General features: G+C 34.6%; 1 protein-coding gene across 7 annotated transcripts in view; it reads right to left on the bottom strand.

Annotated features, from left to right (window-relative positions):
• LOC106051163 (sodium-dependent phosphate transporter 1-B-like) overlaps positions 1-24,686 on the bottom strand; it is a 52,704-nt gene that overhangs the window by 8,495 nt on the left and 19,523 nt on the right. For 3 of the 7 annotated variants that reach the window (XM_056015768.1, XM_056015766.1, XM_056015771.1), the window contains exons 2-14: positions 10,771-11,028; positions 9,828-9,929; positions 9,082-9,222; positions 8,459-8,544; positions 7,068-7,164; positions 6,734-6,856; positions 6,199-6,219; positions 5,658-5,786; positions 4,731-4,840; positions 4,186-4,258; positions 2,985-3,019; positions 1,294-1,433; positions 611-796 (exon numbers count right to left, since the gene is read on the bottom strand). In XM_056015768.1, the coding sequence (XP_055871743.1) occupies positions 611-796; positions 1,294-1,433; positions 2,985-3,019; positions 4,186-4,258; positions 4,731-4,840; positions 5,658-5,786; positions 6,199-6,219; positions 6,734-6,856; positions 7,068-7,164; positions 8,459-8,544; positions 9,082-9,222; positions 9,828-9,929; positions 10,771-10,963 (1,436 nt within the window). In that variant the 5' untranslated portion in view covers positions 10,964-11,028. Of the gene's footprint in view, positions 1-610; positions 797-1,293; positions 1,434-2,984; positions 3,020-4,185; positions 4,259-4,730; positions 4,841-5,657; positions 5,787-6,198; positions 6,220-6,733; positions 6,857-7,067; positions 7,165-8,458; positions 8,545-9,081; positions 9,223-9,827; positions 9,930-10,770; positions 11,029-17,299; positions 18,413-19,019; positions 19,144-24,686 lie in introns of those variants that run through there. The other 4 variants (XM_056015767.1, XM_056015765.1, XM_056015769.1 and 1 more) reach the window with 4 other exon arrangements.

The following is a 24,686-nucleotide window of genomic DNA, read 5'->3' as shown; positions in this document are numbered from 1 at the left end:
ACTTGTAGGCAACTCTGTATGTGTCATATGAAAAGAATTAGTAGTCAATAAAAATGAAAGTAAAGTAAGGAAAATTAACCCTTTTAGACCTAGTGATATATAGGGCAAATGAAGTAAAGGTCACCTGTTTCTATAGCCTACAGCTGATAAAGGTGTCATATGGCCAGCACAATGACCACAGAGATTCTAACAGAGACCTCATGGTTTGGTAGCCAAGCAATAGTCGTCCAGATTACCAATAATAATTGGTTGAATTTAATTCTAAATTTTATCAATGAAAGTAGCTTGGGGATATTTCCTTTACTTTGGGTTGTTGACAAAAATAAAATGAAGTTTTTACAACAAAACTGGGTCATTATCAAGCTTCAGCTTGATCTTATTAGATGTAGCTGATATCATAGCCTTTATTTCTTTTTAAGCAGCATATGTTAATTTGATTATTTGGCCCATGAGGTTATGATACTGACTGATTTGATTATCATTAGAGAATCAATAGTTTATTTAGATAAAAATCATGCTAAACTCAACTTCAACCCTTTATGGCATTTTTTTTTTTCATTTAAATTATCATTACAAACTGTGATAGAAAGTGTCATGACAAAAAATTTACCTGGATGGTGTGATTTTGGACAAGTCTTCTCCCATTGTCTTGATGACCCGTCTGCCTAAAACCCATAAACCGATGCTGATACCAGCCCCACCGTATATCAATATCCAAATAGGGGTGGGCGCTTTTTGTGCAACACTGCCCTCATTATAGATCATCCAGACCCCAATCAGTGGACCAATGGCATTACTGGAAAGAAACCAAATGCATGATGACATCAATTAAGTCCAAAAGACAAAACATTTTTTTTTTCTTTAAAACAATAACAAAAAAAATTACTGTGATAAACTTGCAATCTATGGGGGGCAGATGATATAAAGCTCATCTGTTTCAACGGCCAGCGATTAAGGAGCATGTCATGTGGCAAGCTCAATGACCAACTGCCTTCACTTCTAATGTATGCTAGAGTTGGGAGCATCCAAATAATTTTGATGTTCAAAATTCCAAACTTCACCTGGATTTGAACTTAAGAGCTCTCAGTTATGAAGCCAGGGGCTTTACCATTCAACAACCATGTCCCATATTGTGATTGCCAATGTGTTATTAAATTTAAAATTGATGTTACACACTGAAATCATATCATTTCTAAATTCTTCAAAAAAAATGTAGGTGTATCCATTCAAGAGTTATTTTCCATGTAAATCATTTAATTTCTGCTTACACAAAAAAAAAGCTTGTAAACTAACCTGACATCATTGCCACCATGAGCAAATGAACCAAATATTGCTGTCAGAATTTGAAGGAATGAAAACAGCATTTTGGTTTCTGGCTTGTCTTTGATGAGTTCCCTGGCAAGATGTTTTCGGTCATTACTCCCCACTACTTCCTGGGGAATGTCAGCAAACATTTTCCATGTAAAGACAAATGAAGCTACAGCGACAAGTTAAACAGTTATAGATTTAATTCAAGAGAGCACAAAAAACTTAGTTATCACAATGAAATGTCCTTCAAACTTCTTTAAAAGATACAAATTATATTATGATAATAGGAAAATGTATCAGAAACCAAAGGACAATATTCCCTTTGAGAGGTAATAACTAATGGAGAAACTCAATAAAGAAAACAAAAAAAAACAAAAGTATATTGTAACGAATCTTGAAAATAACTTAATGGAATGTTTGACCGAACTTTACATCAAACTAACACTACAATCTCAAGTCGACTCAGCACCCAACACTAAGCCTTAAAGCTAACTAGTCTTTTAATTATTTTTGATCTTTACATTTGTTTAAGAAAGGTAGAAACAAAACAGAAATAGCTATTACCAATTAACCTTCTCTATTGTGATGATAATAAAAAACTAATTGATAACAAAAAAAAACAAATGATCATAAAATTAATAGCTAAGTCGAATCTGCGTAATTTAGTTAGAACTTTGTAAAACTTAAATCGCTATATTAAACAGTCTATCTTCCAGCATAGCCTATTAAGACTTAGCATGAATAGCTCAACAAATAGCATTCCTGAGAACACTAGAAAACTCAAGCTTTATCAGTCCTATTCATTATTTGAGATTTTATTCTAGCAGTTTCTCAATTGTATAAAAACTAAGACTTATCACCACAAAAACATGTTTCCAATGAAATATTGAAAGTAATGTTCAAGATTGCAGGAAAACTAAGACTGGTCAGATATTTGGTGAACAGATAAGACACATCAGAAAAGGTCAGCGAGGTAGGTGAAGAGACCAGGCGGTAAAGCTGCTCTAGTGAGTGGAACAAGTCACCCTAGCCTTTTCAGAGCCTGTCATTGCCCAATAGATGCATACTTAGCTGGATTCAGAGAGAACTAAATAGTGAAAAAGCAAAAAAAAAAAAAGCATGCAATTGGGCAATGCATGCTAATCCTGATCTATATAGATGGTAACAGTGATCTTTCAATTTCATTTGCTTTTAAGTTTCTTTTTTTTTGTTTTTTTTTAAATCTTATTTCAAAATGTCTTGGAATCTTCCTCATTCATTTTTTACAGTTTTGAGCTCCCCTTATATAGCCCCAACAGGTCTTCATATGACCTTGATTTTTTGACTGTATTTTATTGCTTAAACCTTGTAGACCAGATCTCCAAAATGTAAACATAGAACAGAAAATCTCCAATAATGTATCACTTTAATACCAAATGAATCCTACTGACCACTTGAGCTTTGTTTTAAGTTATTCTGATTGCAAACCTAATGCTAGATGTAAGAGCAAAGTAAAGTTTGCCTTTTCAAACCTTGCAATCTATGGGGCAGATGACTGCTAGATGATCAAGCCACAAAGTTTTCTTTATACTATATAAAAAAACTCCAATAAGAAGAGTGTGGTATTGCTCCTAATTTCCTAATGGAGGTTCACACAAATGTTCTATTGATCTAAGCTTAAGTAAAATAATATTTACCACTTCAGCTTCTACAATTTCTACTTCAGGCTTGGCTAAGAATAGAAAAAAATATATATATATTACAAGAACTGTGAAAATATTTGAAATCAGCAATATTTTGAAATTCAAGTAAAGGTCAATTGTGAGGCATTAAGAAGAAAGTATGTTAAGATGGATGACTGACATAAAACAACAAGCTACTAAATGAAGTTTTTTTTTCATAGGACAAAAAGTCTGTTATATTAGAATATTTATCACATATAAATATTTTAAAATCATTTCTCAAAATAAAAAATAAATGGACCTCATGCACCAAAAAGAACAGTCACGTGATGACCATTGAAAAAACAAACAAAAAAAATGGTCACGTGATAACCATTGTTGATTTGAATAAGGTTGTAAGTTGTATAGAAGAGATAGGGAAGCACGTGGCTCAATGTTGTTTGTTTACAAATGGAGAATAATGTCCAATGAGACATTTTTTCATTTCCTATAAAAAAGACCTTTTTGGAAAAAGTCAGCTGTAACAAAATAAACTAAATTTCTTTTGAACAAGACATTTCAATGTGTCTCTGCAATTCACATTTTTCTAAAGTTTCATTCCAATGTGCTGTTCATGTTTTTGTGTGCAAATATAGGAGAACTACAAGAAGCTTACACCCTTCGTAAGCCTACCTCCAACATAACAAGGCAAGCCCTAACCTGGAACACCAAGAAAAGAGGAAGAGTGGATGGCCCAGGAATACATGGTGCTGTGATTTGGAAGCTGATGCCAAACCGCAAGCAGACAGGCAAGATGTGGGGACAGTTGGAGAGACTCGCTCAGAACCGAGATGCCTGGAGGAAGTTGGTTGGTGGCATTTGCCCCATAAGGGACCACAGGCAGAGATGAGATGAGAGATGACAAGAAGCTTAACAAAAGATGATGTTATGACAATCTCACCCAATACAGACGTGTGCCCAAAATGTGCCTTGAATGTCCATCAGCTCTTTTTATTTAAATTAATCTATATTTATTTAAAGAGGAGGAACAGTGCACTGTAGTAGCAAGGATATTGCATTTCTAAAGTTCAGAATTAAAGAAAATTCTTGACTCCAGAGCCCTTCCCTATTGCACCCACTAGGCTGAGCTGGTGGTGTATAAATATACAAGTAAAAGATGGAGAAACACTGCTCTTAATTTGAATGAAACAATGACTAATAAATTGTAATTACTTACCGACTAATAGAGTGGTTGAATTGCCAGCCGAGGCTGTTTCATTGATTTCTGTATTCAACAACATCAGTTGCACCTAGGAGCAACAGAAAATAAAATTAAGAAATAAAATTATTATAAAGTTTTGCATAGGCTCACATAATTAATTACCTCACCCTCTACCAAAAGTATTAGATATGATGTGTAATGAAAATGTGGGATGTGCGTCAAAAGCCTCTTGGCCACCTATCAAGTAGATGATTTAAAATCCTTAAAATTCTGACAGAGTTTACAGAGTACCTACCAAAAGGCAGAAAGAAAACAATCTACCAAATACTCTCCCCCTCCACCATAGTGAACTACATCAAAGATATGCTATACAAAAGTAACTCAATGGACTAAAGAAGTTTTAATTTTGCATGATATAGTTTCTAAGCATTGAATTATGTTTTATGGATTAAATTGAGAATAACCAAAAATGTTCTAAGTAGTTACTGCATACAGGTTAATGTTTTGATTTTTATTTTGCTTCAAACAAAATGATAGCTGAAAAGAAAGTATCAACTTACATCCCTGCCAGCTACTCCATTGCCATTAGAGTTCCAGTGTCTCTCTCCATCTAGTGCAGCTCCATTTTCATTTAAACTTTTTGTACATTCACCATCAGCCTCTTTTAAAGCTGGCGGAATAAATATATATATATATATTGTTATAACTCTGCCATGTGCACCGCCACCTAAGCTAGAAGGTGCGCACTGTGATAAACTTAGACTGAAAAGGATGTCAACATTAAGAAGAGAGGAGAAGGATTTCCGCCCAAGTTGAGAGCCGAAGTGAAAAGACTGTGCCTAAGATAGATGATGTTTTGTGTACCTGTGATATCATGTAAATAAACATATATGTGCCTCGTTGAGTTGCCTTACTTCAGTTATTACAATATATTATGCTAAATTACAACTTAGAGGCTTGGTGGCTGAGCAGTAAAGCACTTGGCTTCCAAACTAAGGTCCCAGGTTGGAATCCTGGTGAAGACTGGGATTTTAAACTTCTGGGATCTTTGGGTATGAGTACACCCAGCTCTAATGGGTTTCTGAGATAAGTTGGCGAAAGTAAAGGCGGTTGACCCTAGTTAACCGTGGGCTACAGAAACAGATAACCTTTACATCATCTGCCCTATAGATCGCAAGGTTTGAAAGGGGAACTTTCTTTACTATTAAAAATTTCAATTTAAATATTAAAATTTGGTGAAGGCTAATGGAACTAAATAAAGGTAGAATAGATTGAGAATGTTTTTTTTTTGCAATTGAGATGTAATGGAAAGGTACACCTAATAAATGTATTAAGAAAGCACTTTAGAGGATTTATTTAATTTGTTGAAGAAATCATAATGTTTGTATCATTACAATTTTAGTTTTTCTATGAATCTTCTTATACATATATATATATATATATATATATATATATATATATATATATATATATATATATATACTCACTTATAGATTTTCTCTTCCTCCTAAGCCTGGAGAACAAATCTAATATTTTTTTGTTCTCAGCCCTAGTTATCTTCCTTTCCTCCTTATCAGCGTCCTCATCCTCGGCTTCCAAGCATTTATTTTCCTCAGCTGTAAACAATAATGGCAGTATTAGAAGATACGTTTTGAAAAGAAAACATGATTGAAAAATGTACTGAAGCTTTGAAGACACCAAATACAAAGGAGACATAAATGATAGAAAGCTAGGCAATAAATACATTAAATAACACAATGGATTAAATCATTTATTTTAAGCTTAGATTTAAATTTATTAGCATTTCAGAGTAATGAAATCGTAAATATAACTAATGTTTTTAGGCAGATCACATACAGAATTAATTTTCTAAAATCATCCAAGAACTGGCATTAATTGGAAAGTCAGATAAGTTTTTAAAAAAAAAAGCCTAAAAGTTTTTTAAATGCAAAAAAGAAAAACAACATCAATGAGAACCAATGGATAAAGAAATGCTAAAAATGAAAGTTGAATAAAAACGTTGGATACCTTTGACTTGAAATGTTATTTCTATAACACATTGAAATATACAACAAACACAACATTTACCAAATGTTGAAATTCAAAACATTTATTGGAAAGAGTAATGTCCCTTTTTAGCTTATATCAACTTACTCTGAGTAAACAAGTTGTTTTCGTATAAATTTTTTTTTTCATTTATAAAGCAATCCTGGTAACATTCAGCAGATACCCCCCTTCTTCCCAACTAGTCCAGACCACAATGATAGGATCATAGCGCATTGAGAAAGTTAAAAGCATAAAATTGCACTAAACAAAAACATTTAGTAAAAATATTTCTTATCTTACTATCATCGCACAGATTTTTTTATTGTTATTCTAGATCTATTACAAATTTAATTACATGAAAGATTCAAACTAACTAATACAATTACACGTACTATAAGCTTTGTGGGTTTTTTTAAATGTATTTTTTTTCTTGTTGTTAATGAAAATATTTTTTTTTTCCATAATTCTATTAAAAAAACTATTTTTTTTATTTTAAAAAAGAGTGTCCGTTACATACCAGCAATAATTTTTCTCCTCATCCATGGCACCACCAAATACCTGACTAGTACACCGACAATCAGAGCCAAACCAATGGACAGGATAAAACTTCCATAGAGTGGAATTTTGTTAAAATGTAAAACTGCAATTAAGAAATAGTAAAAGTTATATTATTGATTTAACAAAAGAAAAAAATGTACTGAAATTGGCAGAAAATTATCTTCCTTCTCTATTTAATTATATTAACAAGATTAAATTTTATGCCATAATTCAAAACTAGATGACTTCTGTTTTAAAATTAAAAAAAAAAATCAGGAAATGACAAAAAAAAAAGATATTAATATATAGCTCACGTTCAGAACCATCCAGAAAGACAGATAATGCATTGATACAAACAGTGAAAGCATAAAATAATGGAAGCAATGTCAGACCTGGTTCTAGAGGTTTTTCCTGAAATTAATAAAAAAAAATAATTATTGTACACCAAAAAAAAAAAAAAGATATTGTAACTCAACTAGCATAGTGAGCACAGTATGATGAAGAAATAATAAGAATGCACTACTGGACCTTTGAAATAGGGTGTATTATTACAGACTTAAACATAGATTATTGTCATATTGTCATAAATAGTAACCTCCTTGTTCTTTACTACATTTCATATGACTTTGTTGAACCAAGAGCGTGAAAGCAAGAAAATGTGAACATTAGATGACTGGTAATACGGGTGAAAGGGAGATGATATTTTAGTCGGTCAGGAGTCAATGTCAGTGGAGCAGTTAGTAGCCAGTCAACTAAGGAGTGAGAAGTTAGGTATAGAAGTCAGTACTAGGTAATTATATACTGAAGTATAAAGTTATGAAGCTACACACACGCTCGAGACACTTACTTCAAACTGCAAACTAGAAGATGTCAATACATTGAAAATAATACTGTACATTTAATTTACATTGTTTGTCATGGCAAAATTTTTTCCCCCCTTAACCTGCAAGCAAAACAGCTTCACAAGTCTCAGCTATTATGTTGAAACAATAAAAGAAAAACTTTTATGTCTGCCCTCAATGTTGTTTTTTTTTAAGATTAAGGTCAATGCTGTTCAATGACACACATAATATTAGTTCTTTGGCAGCCATTAGTGAGAAGAAACTCTTCCCTGTTCTATTCAAAGAATGTCCTAAATGTGCACCTCAAGTTTAGGAAAGGACAACATGGGAAAACTCAAATGAGGAATGCTGGTGAGGAGGTTCAGATAAGATGTAATACTAAGGAGGCAATTGTATGGGTGACAGTAGGGTCTTCACATTTGGTTATTGCCTTAGCATAGTGAAGAATAAAATAAATAAAAAAAATATATTTTTGTACAGTTGCAGCATAGGCTGTGTGTTGGTGAACATCATTAGTTTTGATATTCAAGGTGTTAGATACACAAGTAATAACATTTCAATAATTGTATTTTTGTGGCTTTGCTTTTATTTTTGTAACATCTCTATTCAGAACAGGTTTTCATTATCATTGTTTATGAGTTTTTGATTAAATTCAAGAAGAATTCTTGGTAAACATTTGGAGGACCCACAACAAACTTAGTTCATGAAAACACTGAATATATGTGGTTTTTTTTTAAATAACATTTGCTAAAATTGTAGAGGATTGATAAAATGCCTACTGCAGCCTACCCGCAGACCACTTCAGAGACAAATAAAATGAGAAACCCTTGTCATATTATTTTAACAAAGAAGAGAAATATTACCTTGTTCAAAACCATTTTTCGTACAAATAAAAATAACAATGCAGACATGATTCCAGACATGACAGGGGAGAAAAACCATGAACCAACTGAAAAATTTAAAAGAAAAAAAAAGAAAATAGATTTTAAGTTTATAAAAAAAAACAACTTAAAATTGAAATCATCTTTCTGAAATAAATCAATGATATGCATACAATTTTATTACAACAGAACTCATTAAATAAAATTCATAAAAATTCACTTAATGTACTTTATTTTTCAAAAAAACTAGTTAGTTAATGGAATGCATCAAATTTTATGTAGGCTTAGGGCATAGAAAGTGGCCTTTCATTGCATTTCAGGCCATTAACACAAAAAAACCATTGAATAAATCCAGTATTTATAAAACAAACAAAGTGTAACAGCAATGATGTTCACAGGTGAGTCAGGTGTTATTCATGTTTATGTCTTGCGTTCTCGACAAGACAAAAATGCTACCTACTCTTGTGACACTGCCTAAAACTGCTGCTAAGGAACAATTCATTTTGCTATGTAATAAAATTTTTGGTGACAACATTTTTCTGAACAGGACAGTGAAGCAAACTTATTGTACTAACAGATGTATAATAATAATGCTGTTTATTTACCAATGAAGCCAAGCTTTTCCCAGCTGACACCCCTTGTTCCTTTGGCTACAAGACTGAAGCCCACAGTGGCTCCTACTATACTATGAGTAGCAGACACAGGAAGGCGAAACAACGTTGCTATGAACATCCATATGCATGACCCTAAAAGAATAAAAAATTTTTTTTACACAATTTGAATTTTAAAGATACATTTACCTTTTTACATGCCCTTTAAGAAACAAGGTCGATGCGGCAGATGCCATTACTTTTTTTTTATTGCTAAATTAATGAGAGTATCTTTAGTTCATCACCTTTATTCCCCCCTCACCTCAACAATGCTAGGTTCCCTTAGGCACTGGTTGATCTAAAAGACAGTATAAAATCTTTAAAAAATACCAGCCTTCACTAGGACTTGGGATGGGATTATGACCATTTGGAATTTTCAGGACTACCCTGAGTCCACTCAACCCTAATGGGTACCTGACAACAGACATACAAAGGAATACTAAAGGTGGTAGGTCATTGTGTTATATGACACACTCGGCTATAAAAACAGATCTGTCCCCATAAATCGCAAGCTCTGAAGAGGTACCTTTACCCTGTTTTCACTAGGATTTGAACCAAATCCCTTCTTAATTTTTTTTTTTTGGCTAAGTTCTTTCTTTAATTGAAGTTTAATAAACACACTAACTTTAATGAACTTGAGAAAACTATTTATCACTCATTTTTTTTTTTTAATTGCAATAATTAAAACAACAAAATCCAACCTGTTAATGCTGAAAGATTTCCCATAGCTAACAGCTTCTCAGAATTGTTATACTGCATAGGGTCTATAATACCTTTCCGTATTGTATCAGACACCCTATAACCTGTCAAAGAAAACAAAAACATAGCCATTGTAAGGACAATATTAAAAAAAAAAAAAGACGTTTTTTAGATTAAATAATGAAACAAAAAATATTTTATAAAATTTGAATCTTAATTTGTGCTAAATGTTATTGTTCATCCATTAACCCCTCCCCCCCCCCCCCTCAAATGATGTTAGTAGTTGTTGAACAAAAGTAGCAATAAGTGCAAGCTACCACACAGATATTTAAAAAAAAAAAAGCCTTCTACCATTAGTACTATCAGAAAAGGTGTGAAAGTTAAAAAAGAAAAATATTTTTTATTCAAGACAAACAGAACAGCCCAAAGGTTGCGACATTTCTTTAACTCTTTCTCTCCTAACTGACGATACCAGCGTTGATTCCACCAGAATGTGGAATATAATTACGGAGAGAAAGAGTTAAATAAGTTGGAAGCAACTGTTTCTGTGGCAAACCACATAGAAACCAATCATGTAAATCATATTAAATTGTCTTGAACCTTGTTGAATTTTTGTAAGATAGTAAAACTCTACCACCACCATTATGATTTTAAGTGAAAGAACCATCATTATAAACACCAAGCTTAAGTTCGAAATATATAAGAAAATATAACTATTGTTCTTCACACAAAAACTATGTTTGAACACATGCACACATACATACAGAACATAAATTAATTCATTTTAAAGACATTAACATGTATAGAAGAAATTTTAAGAAATTTAGCACCAAAAATGTGAGGTGCCAAATAAATTAAAAAAAAAAACAAAAACAAAGCCATAATGAACTGTTATACAGGCTATACAGTCTTTACAGTCAATTATATACAAATTTCTGACATTACCTATTAACACTGCTCCCAGTACTTCAAAGATAGATGCCAGGATGCAGGCCCAGAGGAGGGAAATCACCTTGGACCCCACAGATGTTCCAAACGCATTGGCCACATCATTGGCTCCGATGCCAAAAGCCAGAAAGAAGGATATGATGAAGGCGAGGATAACAATCCAAAGCCACTCACTGGTAAGGTCAGACATTTTTTACTCTTGTCAGGTGTCTGTGAGTGTGCAGACCTCCAGGACACCACCTGTGCCAAATGGATCTGGAAAAGTAAAATCAATGACATGTTACACATGTTCACATTATTTAAAGGTTGCTTTTCAAAATCAAAGACGCAGGCAGGAGAAAGTATTTAAAAAAAAAAATCTAAGTAAATGAATATATTAATAAGGTTCTGTAAAATGCCGTTTTTTTTTTTTTCAGTTACAAAATATTTCAAAACATTAAAAACACTTTATATAAGAAGGACAGAGACCTTTCACTTGAATTGGAATGAACCCTATATAAATAACACCCGACACACACACATAGTTTCAGCCAAATTCTAGTATCACTTTTACTTTTCTCTCCCCCTCCCCCGGGCTATCACAATTTTCTGTCATTTTTTTATTTACATATTATGACACCCCTAAATTTTTATAAAGCATTCTACAATGGATTAACCCCTCTCCACACACTTTTCTGTTCCTGAATTCTGCCTCTTCTTTTTCATTGTTTTCATCAGAATTCTAGATATAGTCACTTTGGTTAAAAAAAAAGAAAGGGACTCCAGATTTTTTTTTTTTTTATGCTATTAATACAAGTTTTTGTTTTCTATTTCATCCAATACAATAAGACATAAGGCTAATAAAAAATTAGTGGACTTAGAGAATAAAAATCTGAAAGTTTTATTTTGTGCTATTTCTATTTATGCTTTATATATAAAATGCAGCCTTTTGAAGAAATATCGAAAATAAAATACAAAAGCTATTGTAAATTGTAGTGTTCAAGCTGCGAATATGTCAAAACTGTTTCTTAGCAAGCGCCTATGAGGTAAAAGGAATCTGTGTACAAAATTTAATTAATTCCATAGTTGCTGTGATCTATTGGAATATAAATGAATCAGTCAATGAGTGGTATTTCAGAAACATATATGTATGAGAGAGAGAGAGACAGATAGGTCGATGCAGGTTGTTGATGATTGTTGTCTTGTAGCACCAAACTGCTGGTAAGCAATAACTGCTGTAGGCGTAATATATCTGAACTAATAAGACTTCAAATAACTTGAATAACTTCCTTGTGAACAATACTAAATATAAGCTTATTAAAAATATAGACAAAATCAACTTGTGATAAATTGAAATAAATGTTGTAGACTTTAGTAATAACAAATTCTAACTCACTACAATAGCACAACCTTTCAGTCTCATGCTCTGGAGTCGCCTGTCCTAACAACTAAAACCAAATCACAACAATGCCACCTATGTTGCATCATTCACAACTAATCACTAACCTATTCCCATCATCACCATAGACACACACACACTTTGTAACAATGCATTGATAGAAAATATATATTAGCTGCATCATTGTTATATATGCCCTTCAAATCTGTAAATTCTACAAAGAGGCCTGATCAATACACTGCCGCCAAAAACCCCAGATAAAACAAAAAATATATGGAGAGCTGCCTGATCGTCAAAACACTGTGCAGTTCATCTCAAATATGGGACTACTTGTCTGAACCCTCCAACATTGACAAAATGAGAACAAAAGGGAAGAAAATTGTTATTCTATTTTTATCAGCATTTCCTTGGGCTTTGAAGAACTATTCACCATCATTAAGAGGGGTACGTTTTTCCTGACAGTGTAATTTTTTGTTATTTGGGGGGGGGGGGGGGGGGAAATAATAAAAATTAATTTAACATTACCCCCTGTTTAAAAAAAAATTCTTTAAAGGACCATGGGGTGATTACTTTTCTTAGAATTTCTGCTAGTCTGGTCTAGCAAGACCAATTCTCATAGATAGCCAGAACACTGACCTGCAACTTGACAACCTAAGGGCAGTGGAGACCAATAGCTAGTTGCCACATCACAGGCCTGTACAACAAGGCAATTATTTATTGGTCTGCACACAGGTTGCACCGTCAGAGGTCAGTGTTGAGGCCTACTGTCTCGGGTCTAGCCAATGCACGATAAACCCTCAAACTTCTTTCAATTTTATTATAGGTCTGTGATAGCTCAAACATGGTGTTCTATGACATACCAGGGAAATGATGCATCTATCAGAGAAACATTGAAAGCAATCCACTTGATCTATTTAATTATGAACATCTTTTACAACAACAGCAGTGGTGCAGGGGGTCAAATAAAGAGAACTTGCCTAGGACCAAGGGGATATAAATAGGCCCTACTACTGTATATAATACCTTAGCAAATATAACTGTGTTATTCCAGGTGTGGATAAATTGCTCTACCCCTCTTCAAAGCGAGCCACATGTCACCCAATACCTGGATTACATCATGGCCTTGCCAACTACTAAGACGATCATAAAAGACTGTAGAGATCCTGCTAGATTAACTCTTTGTCTCCTAACTGACGATACCAACGCTGATTCCATCAGAACGTGTTAAATAATAACGGAGAGAAAGAGTTAACAAGAGACATGGACGACTCTAAGTGGCCTGGAGCAGAACACAATCTCTCATCAGTCAAGACATTGCAAGGGTGGCAACTTGTTTAGGACTCTATTTCCTACCTAAAGAAAATCTTTGCTTTCATTAAAAGTACCACACACACACATTAAATCCTTTTCAACAAAATGAGAAAGCCAAATGGTATATATAACTCTAACATAAAACGCACATTTCCAAGATAATGACCCTTCCAGGGGGTTGACATTAAAACTAGATCATAATAAGTAGAACTATTCCTTTCTGTGTGTTTTGTTTGTTGCCCTTCCCCAGATGATTCTGTTTTTCTTTGTTTCTCTTCTCATTTTGTCCAATTATCTTCCCTGGCAGATAAACACGCACGTAATGGAGTTATATCCCTTTATTTAAAAGCATTTCTATTTTTTTTTTTAAATTCATTCCCTTTATTTAAACGGAATAGTGTAAGCTGTAGTTATTTTGTTTCCCTGTGGTAATCTTCAATGCAAGGGGAGTTTTACTCTTAACAAATGAAAATACTATGTGCATAATAACCTTGGAAAAAAACAAAATCGCTGTGGACAGGAATCGTTTTTTTTTTTTTAGATTCGTTGAAAAAGAGTTGGCAAGCCGTCATGGAGTACTAGAAATGAAGCCTGGAGCTACAAAACGTTAAATCAATTAAACAACACAATTTGGACATGCAGTTGCTCATAAAATAAGGTATCTTGTATTCAGGGCTTGTGAAACACATTCCTTGTGCAACCTACAGAGAGTAGAGGTGTGTGTACCTGCATCTAGTAAAGAAGTGTGTATACATGTATGATGTATCTAGTATAAATGTGTATATATATCCGTTTCTAAGTTTTAATATGTGGAGTGGGATATAACCAGCGGACTACGAACGCACTGCTTTTTTTTTTTTAAAGCAGTCGTGATTCTTAGTTAATTCTAACCCTAGACTTACCACATAGCCACACCACTATAATATGTAAATCCCCGTGACCGTATCTAGTATAAATTACAGACCTCCCTTCAAACAGTCTTTCGTTTATCCTGTCCAATCGTGTACCCTAATAGTACGCGACTTCAACTTTACTCATATCTGTTCTTTCCTGTCTGATCTCCACAACTCTTTCATTGCTTTAAAAAATATATTATGATTTTGTATTAAGAAATGAGAAATGTGTTGTTTTTTTCCTTCCTCTTAGCGAGTATTTTGTTAGGCTCTGTTTTCGTATTTGTAAGTTATAGAGTTTAGTTTTTCAATGCTACTTTAGTTTTGAATCTTCTGTCTTGAAATGTTTATTGATTTTTTACAATGCCATTACTCTTGATAAGACTTTATATTTCCTTTTACACCAACAAATCTTCCGCTTTTCAAGGGCGACATTTATCAATACTTATAACTCTAAAAAATAGATTATGTTATCAGGTTTTATATTCACTGAATTCAGCCCAAGTCATACAGGTTTATCAAACTTCCGTTTGTTTTGGAAAGGCAGGAAGGGAAGGGAGATGAACGCTTTAAAATCTTAGGTTATTTAGAAAGGGCACTAAGACATTAGATTTAAATATAGGGTAAAAGATCGAATGCGTACAGCGTTAATGAGGAAACACTGAACACAAGTTTAAACCATTCGAGTTAACGAAAGCTCGTAGGGAAAATGAACCCATGACTTAAGGGAAGAAAACAATGTTATTTAAATGAGCACTACATGTGCAACAAAAGATGATAATTGTAGTGATAACAGTAGAGGCCAGAAGAGTTCAGTTTTGAACATTAACGCCACATTTCAGATTGGTGACTGTCTGTCTTACCCAGCTGCTAATTTAGAACAGGGACACGATAAATGTGTTCTCTCCGTTATATAGGTCGGCGACATGGTGAGTATGAAAACAAAAAAACGGATGCGTCTGGGCGAGACAGATGACACGCAATAAACAACACTTCATCAAGTCATCAATGCCTTGGGGTATGAACAACTCAAGTTTTAATATCCATTCGGGTCAATGGTTTTGTCCAAGGGTTAGTAGATCTACAGATAAAAAAAAAAGTTGGGAAGAGGAGTTCATGTTTGTTTTCGAAGCCCAGAGTGGATCTAGCAGACCAGTCAAATAAAGTTTCCTTTTCAGACCTTGTGATCTATAGGCCAGGTGATGTAAAGGTTTCTGTGGCCTACTGTTAACCAGGGTGTCATATGGCCAGTACAATGACCAGCAGCTTTTACTTATCCCCAACTAATGTTAGGTACCCATTAGAGCTGGGTGAACTCAGAGGTGCCCAAAGATCCCAAAGTTAAAAAACACAGTCTTCGCCAGGATTCGAACCCGGGAACCCCGGAAGCCAAGCGCTTTACCTAAATGACTGCCAAGTAAGCGCAACCAAAATAATCAAGATGTATTGTTTTTCCCTTTTCCTATAAACTTGGGTAAATGCGAAGAACAACGTCCTTCCACGTGCTGGTCTTGGCATTGCAGTTTGTTGAAATAACGGAAATTATGGGTGGGGGGGGGGGGGGTCTTCATTCTGACTTAATCCAACAGGTTTTTCATGCTCCCAGAGGTTAACACGAAGTCCAAATCATTCAACATTCATGCGACCATGCAAAGACGTGGTGCAAATGTATACCACACTGGCCGATTTAACCGGATATGACGTAATGTCAAGCCAACGGCTAGTTTAACAAAATAGCTCAGCAAGATACACTATTTCTTTTTTTTTTTTTACTGTTGACTTCCAGCGAATCTTGGGCGCTAACTGCAGAATTAGAAAGGAAGATCCTAGCCATGGAATTCAGATTCTTTAGAATGATCCTAAGTATCACTCACAAAGATGTACCACAAATGTAAGAAATTCAAAGAGGATCACAATGGCTATAGGGCCCCATCTTAACCTGCTGACCACTGTAAAAAAAAAAAAATTAAAAAAAAAAGCGCATTTAAACTGTATATCGGTTCTCAGGACTTGCAAAGATCTTCCTGCAGTGGACAATACCTGGGAAAAGAAGAAGAGGCAGACAGAGAAAGCGATGGAAAGAAAAAAACAACATCATAGAATGGACGGGCCTGTCAATGAAAGAGACTCAAAAGAGAAATGGAGAAAGATGAATAACAAATCATGTGTGGTGTCCCGACGGTCTAATAGACTAAATAATGGTATTGATACAAACACATAGAGACTCACAAACAATAACAAAGTTTTGCAATGAATAAATGAATATTTAAAATACAACTCAATACGAAGACTTAAAAATTAAAGAATCGTAATAAGTGACCGCTGGCTGTCTCAAACCCGGACGTACGACACCACCAGTGAAACGGTAACACTGCATCCGTGACATTGATCTCATCAACGGAAATACGATTGGACTTTCTGTTTTCACTGGATGGTACAGACTAAGTTGTATAGGCTACTATTCACAGTGTACATTCTTCTTGAGCTTCTTTACAAAAGTCCAGCCTCTTTTATATGTGTGTGTATGTATATATATAGTAAGGATTGTCTTCGATTCCGAAGATTACTGAGGACTGCAGTATATCCCGTGGCTATATATATGATAGTAATTAATAAAACTACACAAAATATTTAAAAATAGAACCGGAAGGGGGGACATTTTAAATGACACCAACGGAAGCAGTCGACAGATGCTCGGAAATCCACGATGACTTTAAAATGCCAAAAGAAACCAACACATTTTCAGCGAGTATTTGTCTTAAATCCTAGGTCTGTAAATAGATGTCACTGGTTCATCGACTGCCAATGTCGTGTAATTTATAACGCATGTTTCTGTCACACACAAAAATCCCATAATACCACACGATACTGACCCCTGCCCTTATTTCGGATTAAATTGTGTTTGATGATTAAATACCTAAGAGAGAAAATAACAAAAACATACCATTTAAGCCAAGCAAGTATGAAACACGCAAAGTGTCGATATAAAAATACAAAGCATTATGTGGAGCAAATGCATTCAGTGTCCATATTCAAACGTATTCAATTGTAAAGATACCTAGCATCAAATAGATGTAAAGCTATGTAATCCTCCAGTAAATAAAATAAACACATCCACTATAAGGTCTACTGTAACTAGAGGAAACAAATAGAAAAGATTCTATCTCCGTTGTACTAAAACCTCATTATTCCTTGTCATTGTTTTGTTCCTCGTCTCGTCAACTCTGGCGTGAACTCGGCCAAGTTTTAGTGTTTAGTGACCCTAGTGTAACCTAGCAATAGATGGATGGCCTATGTGGGGACAAGACGGATAGCAGAGAAACGAAGCTTGGTCAACACACGAACACAACGCATCAACCAAACATCAGAAGATAGCGGAAGGTACAAACTTTTGAAGATCGAAAGGGCCCCACAGCTTTAAATACGATGATAACACAGATCAAATAAAAAAAAAAAAAGGTCACACAAAAAAGTATGTCAGTTCAAGAACGCGGGACATGTGTGTGTGTGGGGGGGGGAGTATAAATAACTAGAGCGGAACACATTCCTTTGCACCTGTCTGCCGTGGCCTGACCTGACAATGAGCTCTTGTTATAACACTTTGTAATGATATTAAAAGGGACACCACAGATATGCAGTTCAATAAGGTGACTATGTGGTCAATGGAGGGTACAACTGTAGACTCTCAGCTCACACTCATACTTAATCTACAGTCAATGATAGGAAAGTGTCGACGCTTACCAGGACATCATAGACGCCAACAAATATTCATGAAGACATAAAACTTCCCACGCCAGCCTTTTCACACAACCTTTTCTCCAAGAGCCTCTTTAATACCGTGGAAACATAGATCTAACTAGCTGACAAGTAGGTCTCTTTATCAGAACTGTATCATGTATCACATTTGTACTGTACCCTACATTTTTCTTACGTTCGAAATCTTTCACTATATTTCTAGCGATGATGACATGATGATGACATCTACATTTGTGTTGTGAGAATTCTTAGCATCCAATTACACACACACACAGCCTCAAAAGCTTGCGTATAACACTAACCACCACTTTCAGATAAAAACAATTATATTGAAGAAAGCCGAAAAACCCTCCAAAAAAAAAAAAACACCATTATCAATGCTTGACCCACGTGCCAATGTCTTGACTGATAAAACACTCAAGTATTTCCAGCGATGCGTGTGTGTGTGTGTTTAGAGGAGGAATAATATGTGTGTTTAGAGGAGGAAAAAAAGATGTGTGTGTCTAGGCATTAATGACCTGAACAAATGAGAACAAAAAATAAAATAGAAAGCATGCTTAGAGGAATTAATTTCGAAACAAATGAAGTCCTAGCGTCCAAAGCTCGGCGACGTAAAATCTTTGTCACTAACTGTCTGCAAATGTAATGGGACTGAAATGGATAGGACATGTCTACGTGGTACAGACGTTATTGAGTTCACAGCTAAGCCATTTTAAAACATTTCGTTGATCTAAATGCCAGAACATAGTTTGAAAAGAAACACACAAAAAAATTCCAGCTAATGTATAGAATAGATTGTCAAGATTCTAAAAATGGCATATAATCATTTTTTTTTAGAAATCATCAATGATGTAAACGGATCATCCTAATCAAAACGAATACTTGCCCCATAGCCATGCCCTACTTACGTGTTTAATGAAACATCCTCCATTACCCAACACGAAACATTCTTTACATTTGAATATCAGTGGAAATTTTGTGTTTAACTACCCGTAGCGCTTTATCGACTCCAGAGCTACGTGACCAAAGCGCCTAGAAAAACAAAAGAATACAATCGATAATTTTTTGCCAAAGCACATAGATCTAGATCTACAAACCCGTTTTCTAATCTTTGGACTATGTTTTGGATAACTGCCGCCTGTTATGTGAACATGTAAATATTGACGAACTTCTAGAGGGCACACATATGGTTCACTTCTCTGGTCACTTTCTCACAGTGTCAACATCATAAAGCAATAGAGCGAACTCGCATTTTCATACTTAATATGTACTAACAATGATATGTGTTGAATTACAATATCAAAAGTTCTTTTTTTTCTATGGCTTAGTGGGCAGCGGTAACAGTGAATTCCTTGACATGGACACAGCACTAAGAACATTTGATAGCCCGCCTCCAAAAATTCATCTTCATACTAGCTGCCCACAAATCTCTACGGCAAATGTTCAAATATTAATGATTGTTCAAAATGTACACGGCTATTCATTGTTTTTCTACTATTGACACGCCTTACTGCCAACAAAAGGGGTTTCTTTATTCCGTTAAAGTTGACGGGCTCAAAATAAATGAGTTATTTCTACTAGTGTTAGAGCCTTTTTTAAAAAAAAATGCTTTTATATAGCCATCTTTCATGCTTATAGCACGCTCAATGTGTGCTATGGTCCAATCTCTTTTGTGGACCAATTGGGGGAGGGCGGGAGGGAAGAGGGGGTATCGGGAAGGTTACCGCTCTGCCTCTAGGTGCTCTGCTAACACAATTCTGTTCAGAATTCAAACTCGAGACCCCTTGTTAGGTGGCCAAGCGGTTTTGGCCTCTCAGCCACACATTCCGTTTGAAATAGCCAACATTTTTAATAGGCCGCGCTTCCATTGGCAAAACACCAGCTCCAAATAAGTTCCGATGCTAGTTGAAGTAACTTAAGGCCAATCAATCTCGTCCTCGGAGACTAAGTGCTGATTTAGATAATCATCTTCAAACTTCCTATGAGTGAGAGCTTAGAGTCTGGGGCGCGCAAGCGTAATGCGTGTACGTCTTCATACAAGGTCACGAGCAAGTGACTTCTCCGATAGGTCAAATCGAATGGTTTAATTCAGTGATGCTCAACCTTATTCGGCCGGCGGGCCATTTTAATTTCCGACAGTCGTGTCGCGGGCCACATCTACAAAAAGTTTTTTTTTTAAAAAGAAAAAACAATAACCCATTTTTTAGTACGAGCCCCTGAATCTAGTGCTTACCTTCATTCATGAGAGGTTTATTCTAAACCAATGTTTAAATATACGGCTGCATAGATGAGACGCCAAGTCACGGCACTTAATCTTGAATTTTAGATGATTCCGGATGATTCATCACATCCCTTTATACTTCTTTATACTTTCAGTAGTCATGACAACTAATTTCTCTAATGAAGAGAAAGATCCTCTGTGATGGTTGAAACTTCTTGGACAGGACTTCGCCAGTGGTGGTCCCATTCATGCTCCACACAGCTACTAACTTCTTTTATTTAAAAACTACTATTTGTACCGCGAATAAATACCTAGATTTTGCGCGGTATCAGATGTGTCGGTAGACTCGTCAATCAAAAGTAAACATTTCGAAAGATGATTTTTCTGATGGTTTTGAATGAAAGGAGATTTTTTACCCATATCTTTCAATCGACTTCTAATCGTCATGAGAAAGGCGGACGGCTCCAACAACATTCTTCTTTTCAGGACACATTTCTTCCACCATAGCTAGGAAGTATTTTTTTATGTATTATTCTCGGAAAATGGCTTCATGTCTCATCCATCCTCCATTCTAGGTGTAATTTAACAATCGCGGCTCCAACCAAGAATGCCGCCTCATTAGTTTATGTGTTTGGTTTCATAAAGCTGTTTAAGGCTACGTTCTTTTAAAAGAGCAACTCTTCCTTTATAGAACAAATATGTTGGCTTATTGGTAACAATATATTTACCCCAACGTCTAACGTAGGGAAATATTTTTGTTAACTGGAGGGTGGATTTTCTAAATTTTGTGCCGACGTTTCGGCGGGCCGGATGGAACCACGTCGCGGGCCGGATGTGGCCCGCGGGCCGTGTTTTGGGCATCACTGGTTTAATTAAACCTATTTGGTACTTGACATTTAGACGTCTACGTTAAACAGACGAGTCAAAGTAACACAAATGTAAAACAAGTTCGTATTGATACACAAGTGTCTGTCGTTCCTTCACAATAGAAGAGTTGACGGTCTAGCCCCAATCTCTGGCAGACGACGGGAGATGACGTCATGACGACAGCCCGAAGCGCTTAAACCACACAGCCATGCCATAGTAAGTAAGGCTTCATTTTCAGACCCTGCGATCTATAGGACAGATGATGTAAACACAGTAAACGTCTTTTTCTGTGGTCTACAGTTTTAACAAGTGTATCATGTGGCCAGCACAACGACCAACCGCCTCTACTTTCCCAAACTAACGCCAGGTACCCATTAGATACGTGACCATGCCACGGTAATGTTCGATAATTAATTTCGAGAAGAATGTTTACAATACCGTTATGAAGCACTACATTTTTATGTAGCTAATTAAAGCGCGAGCATTTAGCCGGGCATAGGGTATGCGCGAAGGTTAAACAAATTAGAAACATTTGGGACTCTGTGGCGTAGTGTTTTATTCAATAATAAGTAAGCCATTATCAAAACACGTAGTCCTTGACCAGACTTGGTTTGACTTCACTTCTGCTTTGTCGGTTGTAACCCACGTGGGGTAGGGAGGGAGACAAAGACAAGCCGCCAAATGAGCTGATTTTAGTCAGAAATATTGCCACTCTTGGTTATTATCGCAAGAGAAATGGAAAACTTGTATTTTACAGTTACGTTCTCCTATATATATATTGATAAAATATAATATTATAATATTTCATACTTTTAAAATATATAGGAAAAACAATTACTTTGAAACTTAATAAAAAGAAAAACAAAAACTAAACTAGAGACTTCACATTAACTTCTGCTATAAATAATATTTTTAAAATGTTCGAAAGCACGCGCCTTCAACGGCGCTAAAACATAAACATTAAGGTCTAGTAAGTGTTTCCATTCTAATAAAGCATTTTAAAAAATGTGTGATGCAACAACGAATTCCTGTGAGAAAGTCAAGTAAAACTTTCAGTACTTAAACTACGATGCAATAGCGTTTTTCAATTGTCATAATTTGTTTATGATTAGATAGAGAGAAGACGGCAAACGTTTGGTAATATCTTTTAAGACATAAAAACACGAAACATTAATATGTGGCATTTTATAAAACATTAATATAGTTATATTAATAAGAATATTAATAAGAAGAGAACCCCCCAGCACACATGCTTTTTTAATTCAATTTTGTTTTGACTGTTTAAAATGCGCTGCAATTGTTACATGTTGTTTAGATCTAGACCGTGATGACTAAATAAAAAACGTTTTTTTTTTTGGCTCAAACTAAAAAAAAGTTGGCAGCAAAACACTAATGCTTCACTCGTGTTAACGCGTTTAAAAAAGCGGGAAGAAATGTGAGAAAACAACTAGCTCAGAGACCATACCTACGTCTGCTGCAAGTCAACTAGCATGCAGACTTGTCGTAACATAGATTTATATGTAGAAAACACATAGAGGATGACGTTTAATTGATCTTATTGGAGATATACATTAAAAAAAAAAAGATTACAATAAAATCGAATGCCTAAATATAATAGTGAGCTACATTATAACTGCTTTGTTCTTTGTGTGATACTCTTTGACATAGGTCTAGGACAGTGGCATTGGGCCAACAAATCTATATAGACGAAATCCAGATTATTTCTAGATCAATATATATATTTAAAAAAATAATTAATTTGACCTGAAAAAAAAAACACCAAATGGAAGTGTAAAGATATTTAAAAAAAAAAAAATTAACCATTGGCAATATCAAGTAATATTAATCTAAATTTGACCTATCATTCAATTCAAGCTTGTTAATGTATATAGACAGTTTAGACGCGCGTGAGTCTGTTTAATGTAGAGACCGAACTATTAAAATAGACCATGTTGATGAGAGAAAAAAAAAAAGGGGGGGGGGGGGTAAGGGGGACAACTTTAGCCTGAAACTTAAGCTGTTAACTGTCATAGTTTTTCCCAAGATTCTAAGACAAAAAGTTTTTGGGTATGGCTTCTCCAAAGCTTATATATCAATTCATTCTGTCTGGTACAATATGAGTACACCTTATTTCTCCCATACCAAGTCTCAGATAAAGTTAAAACTTTACACAGTTATTTGTTGTACCTAACAAAACATGAATGAATGAAAAAAAAAAAACAACATATATTAATTAAGTATTGGTATTAAATTATGTTAACAAAAAAAAAAAAAATTGCATGCTGCCCCAATGATCCATAGGTAAAGGTGTAGAATATTAAAAAGGGAAATAAATTCTACTTATTGAGATATGAGGGTATGTATGTGGAGTTATTCCCCATATTACATTTTGTAAATGTTTTTTTCTACCACTTCCCATTCTAAGATCAGGTTAAAATATTGCATAATTATTCATAATCGATGGATGACAGGTCTTTAAAAAATGTGCATTATAACAAATGTGTGCAATAGTGTATGACTTGTGTAAAAAGTATGAAAACAATAAATACTTCCAGCAGGATTTTTTTCCCCTTCCAAATGGATCTTAATACATTTAAAAAATCTAAAAAAATATTGAATACATTTCTAAAACAAGGAAAATATAAAAAATACTTTAAAAAAAAAACAACAAACAAAGCATATAATAAGCGTAGATCAGTCATGTTATTAAATGTGTGATAGATATATATGTAAACTAACAATAATAAATCTGTGCGATAAGAAATAATTTTACCAATTGTTTTTGTTTAGCGCAATTTCATGTTTTTAGCTTTCTCAACACAATATGATCCTATCAGTTGTTTGAATAATTTGGGAAAGTAGTGGGGGAAAAAGAATGGGTTATCTGGGTGAATGTTACAATGATAGCCTTTTAAATGCATTTATATATATATAAAAAAAAAAAAAGAACATTGGATATGACCTGAATTCAAACTCGAAAGCTCTAGCCTCCTCAATCCAACACACTAATTTGTATACTTTTTCTTTTTGGGGCATATATGCATAGAATTTGTGTTTTAGTGTCATATTTAACAGGGTTCCTATCTGCTTGCTGTGAAAATTCATTTTATTTCTTTAACAGCAGAATGCGAAGACATGAGCATCAAATGATACCTAGGTGTATTTCTGCAAGAAAAATTGTTTTGAATCATTTGCATATTTTTCGAACTCTATTAAGAACTGAAAGATTCATGATTAGACCTACTATGTAATAGAAATTGAGAATGCTAAAAATGTTGTAAACATTTTTTTTTGTCGGTGTAATAAAAACACAAAGATATGGAATAAATAAAGATTTATTTAAAATTTAATTTTATTAACTTTTAAACAGGTTAAGCAACTAAAACTGATATTCTCATTTATAATAACCTAATAAAGATCATGTTGTACCTGAGCCAGCTCACTTCTGGTTGTGATTCTCAAGCTATTTTATTAAAAGGCACCCTGA

Source organism: Biomphalaria glabrata, chromosome 17 (genome assembly GCF_947242115.1).
Source record: "Biomphalaria glabrata chromosome 17, xgBioGlab47.1, whole genome shotgun sequence".
NCBI lineage: Eukaryota > Metazoa > Mollusca > Gastropoda > Planorbidae > Biomphalaria > Biomphalaria glabrata.
The sequence above is the reverse complement of the archived record's forward strand: the minus strand, read 5'-3'. Positions and strand labels throughout refer to the sequence as shown.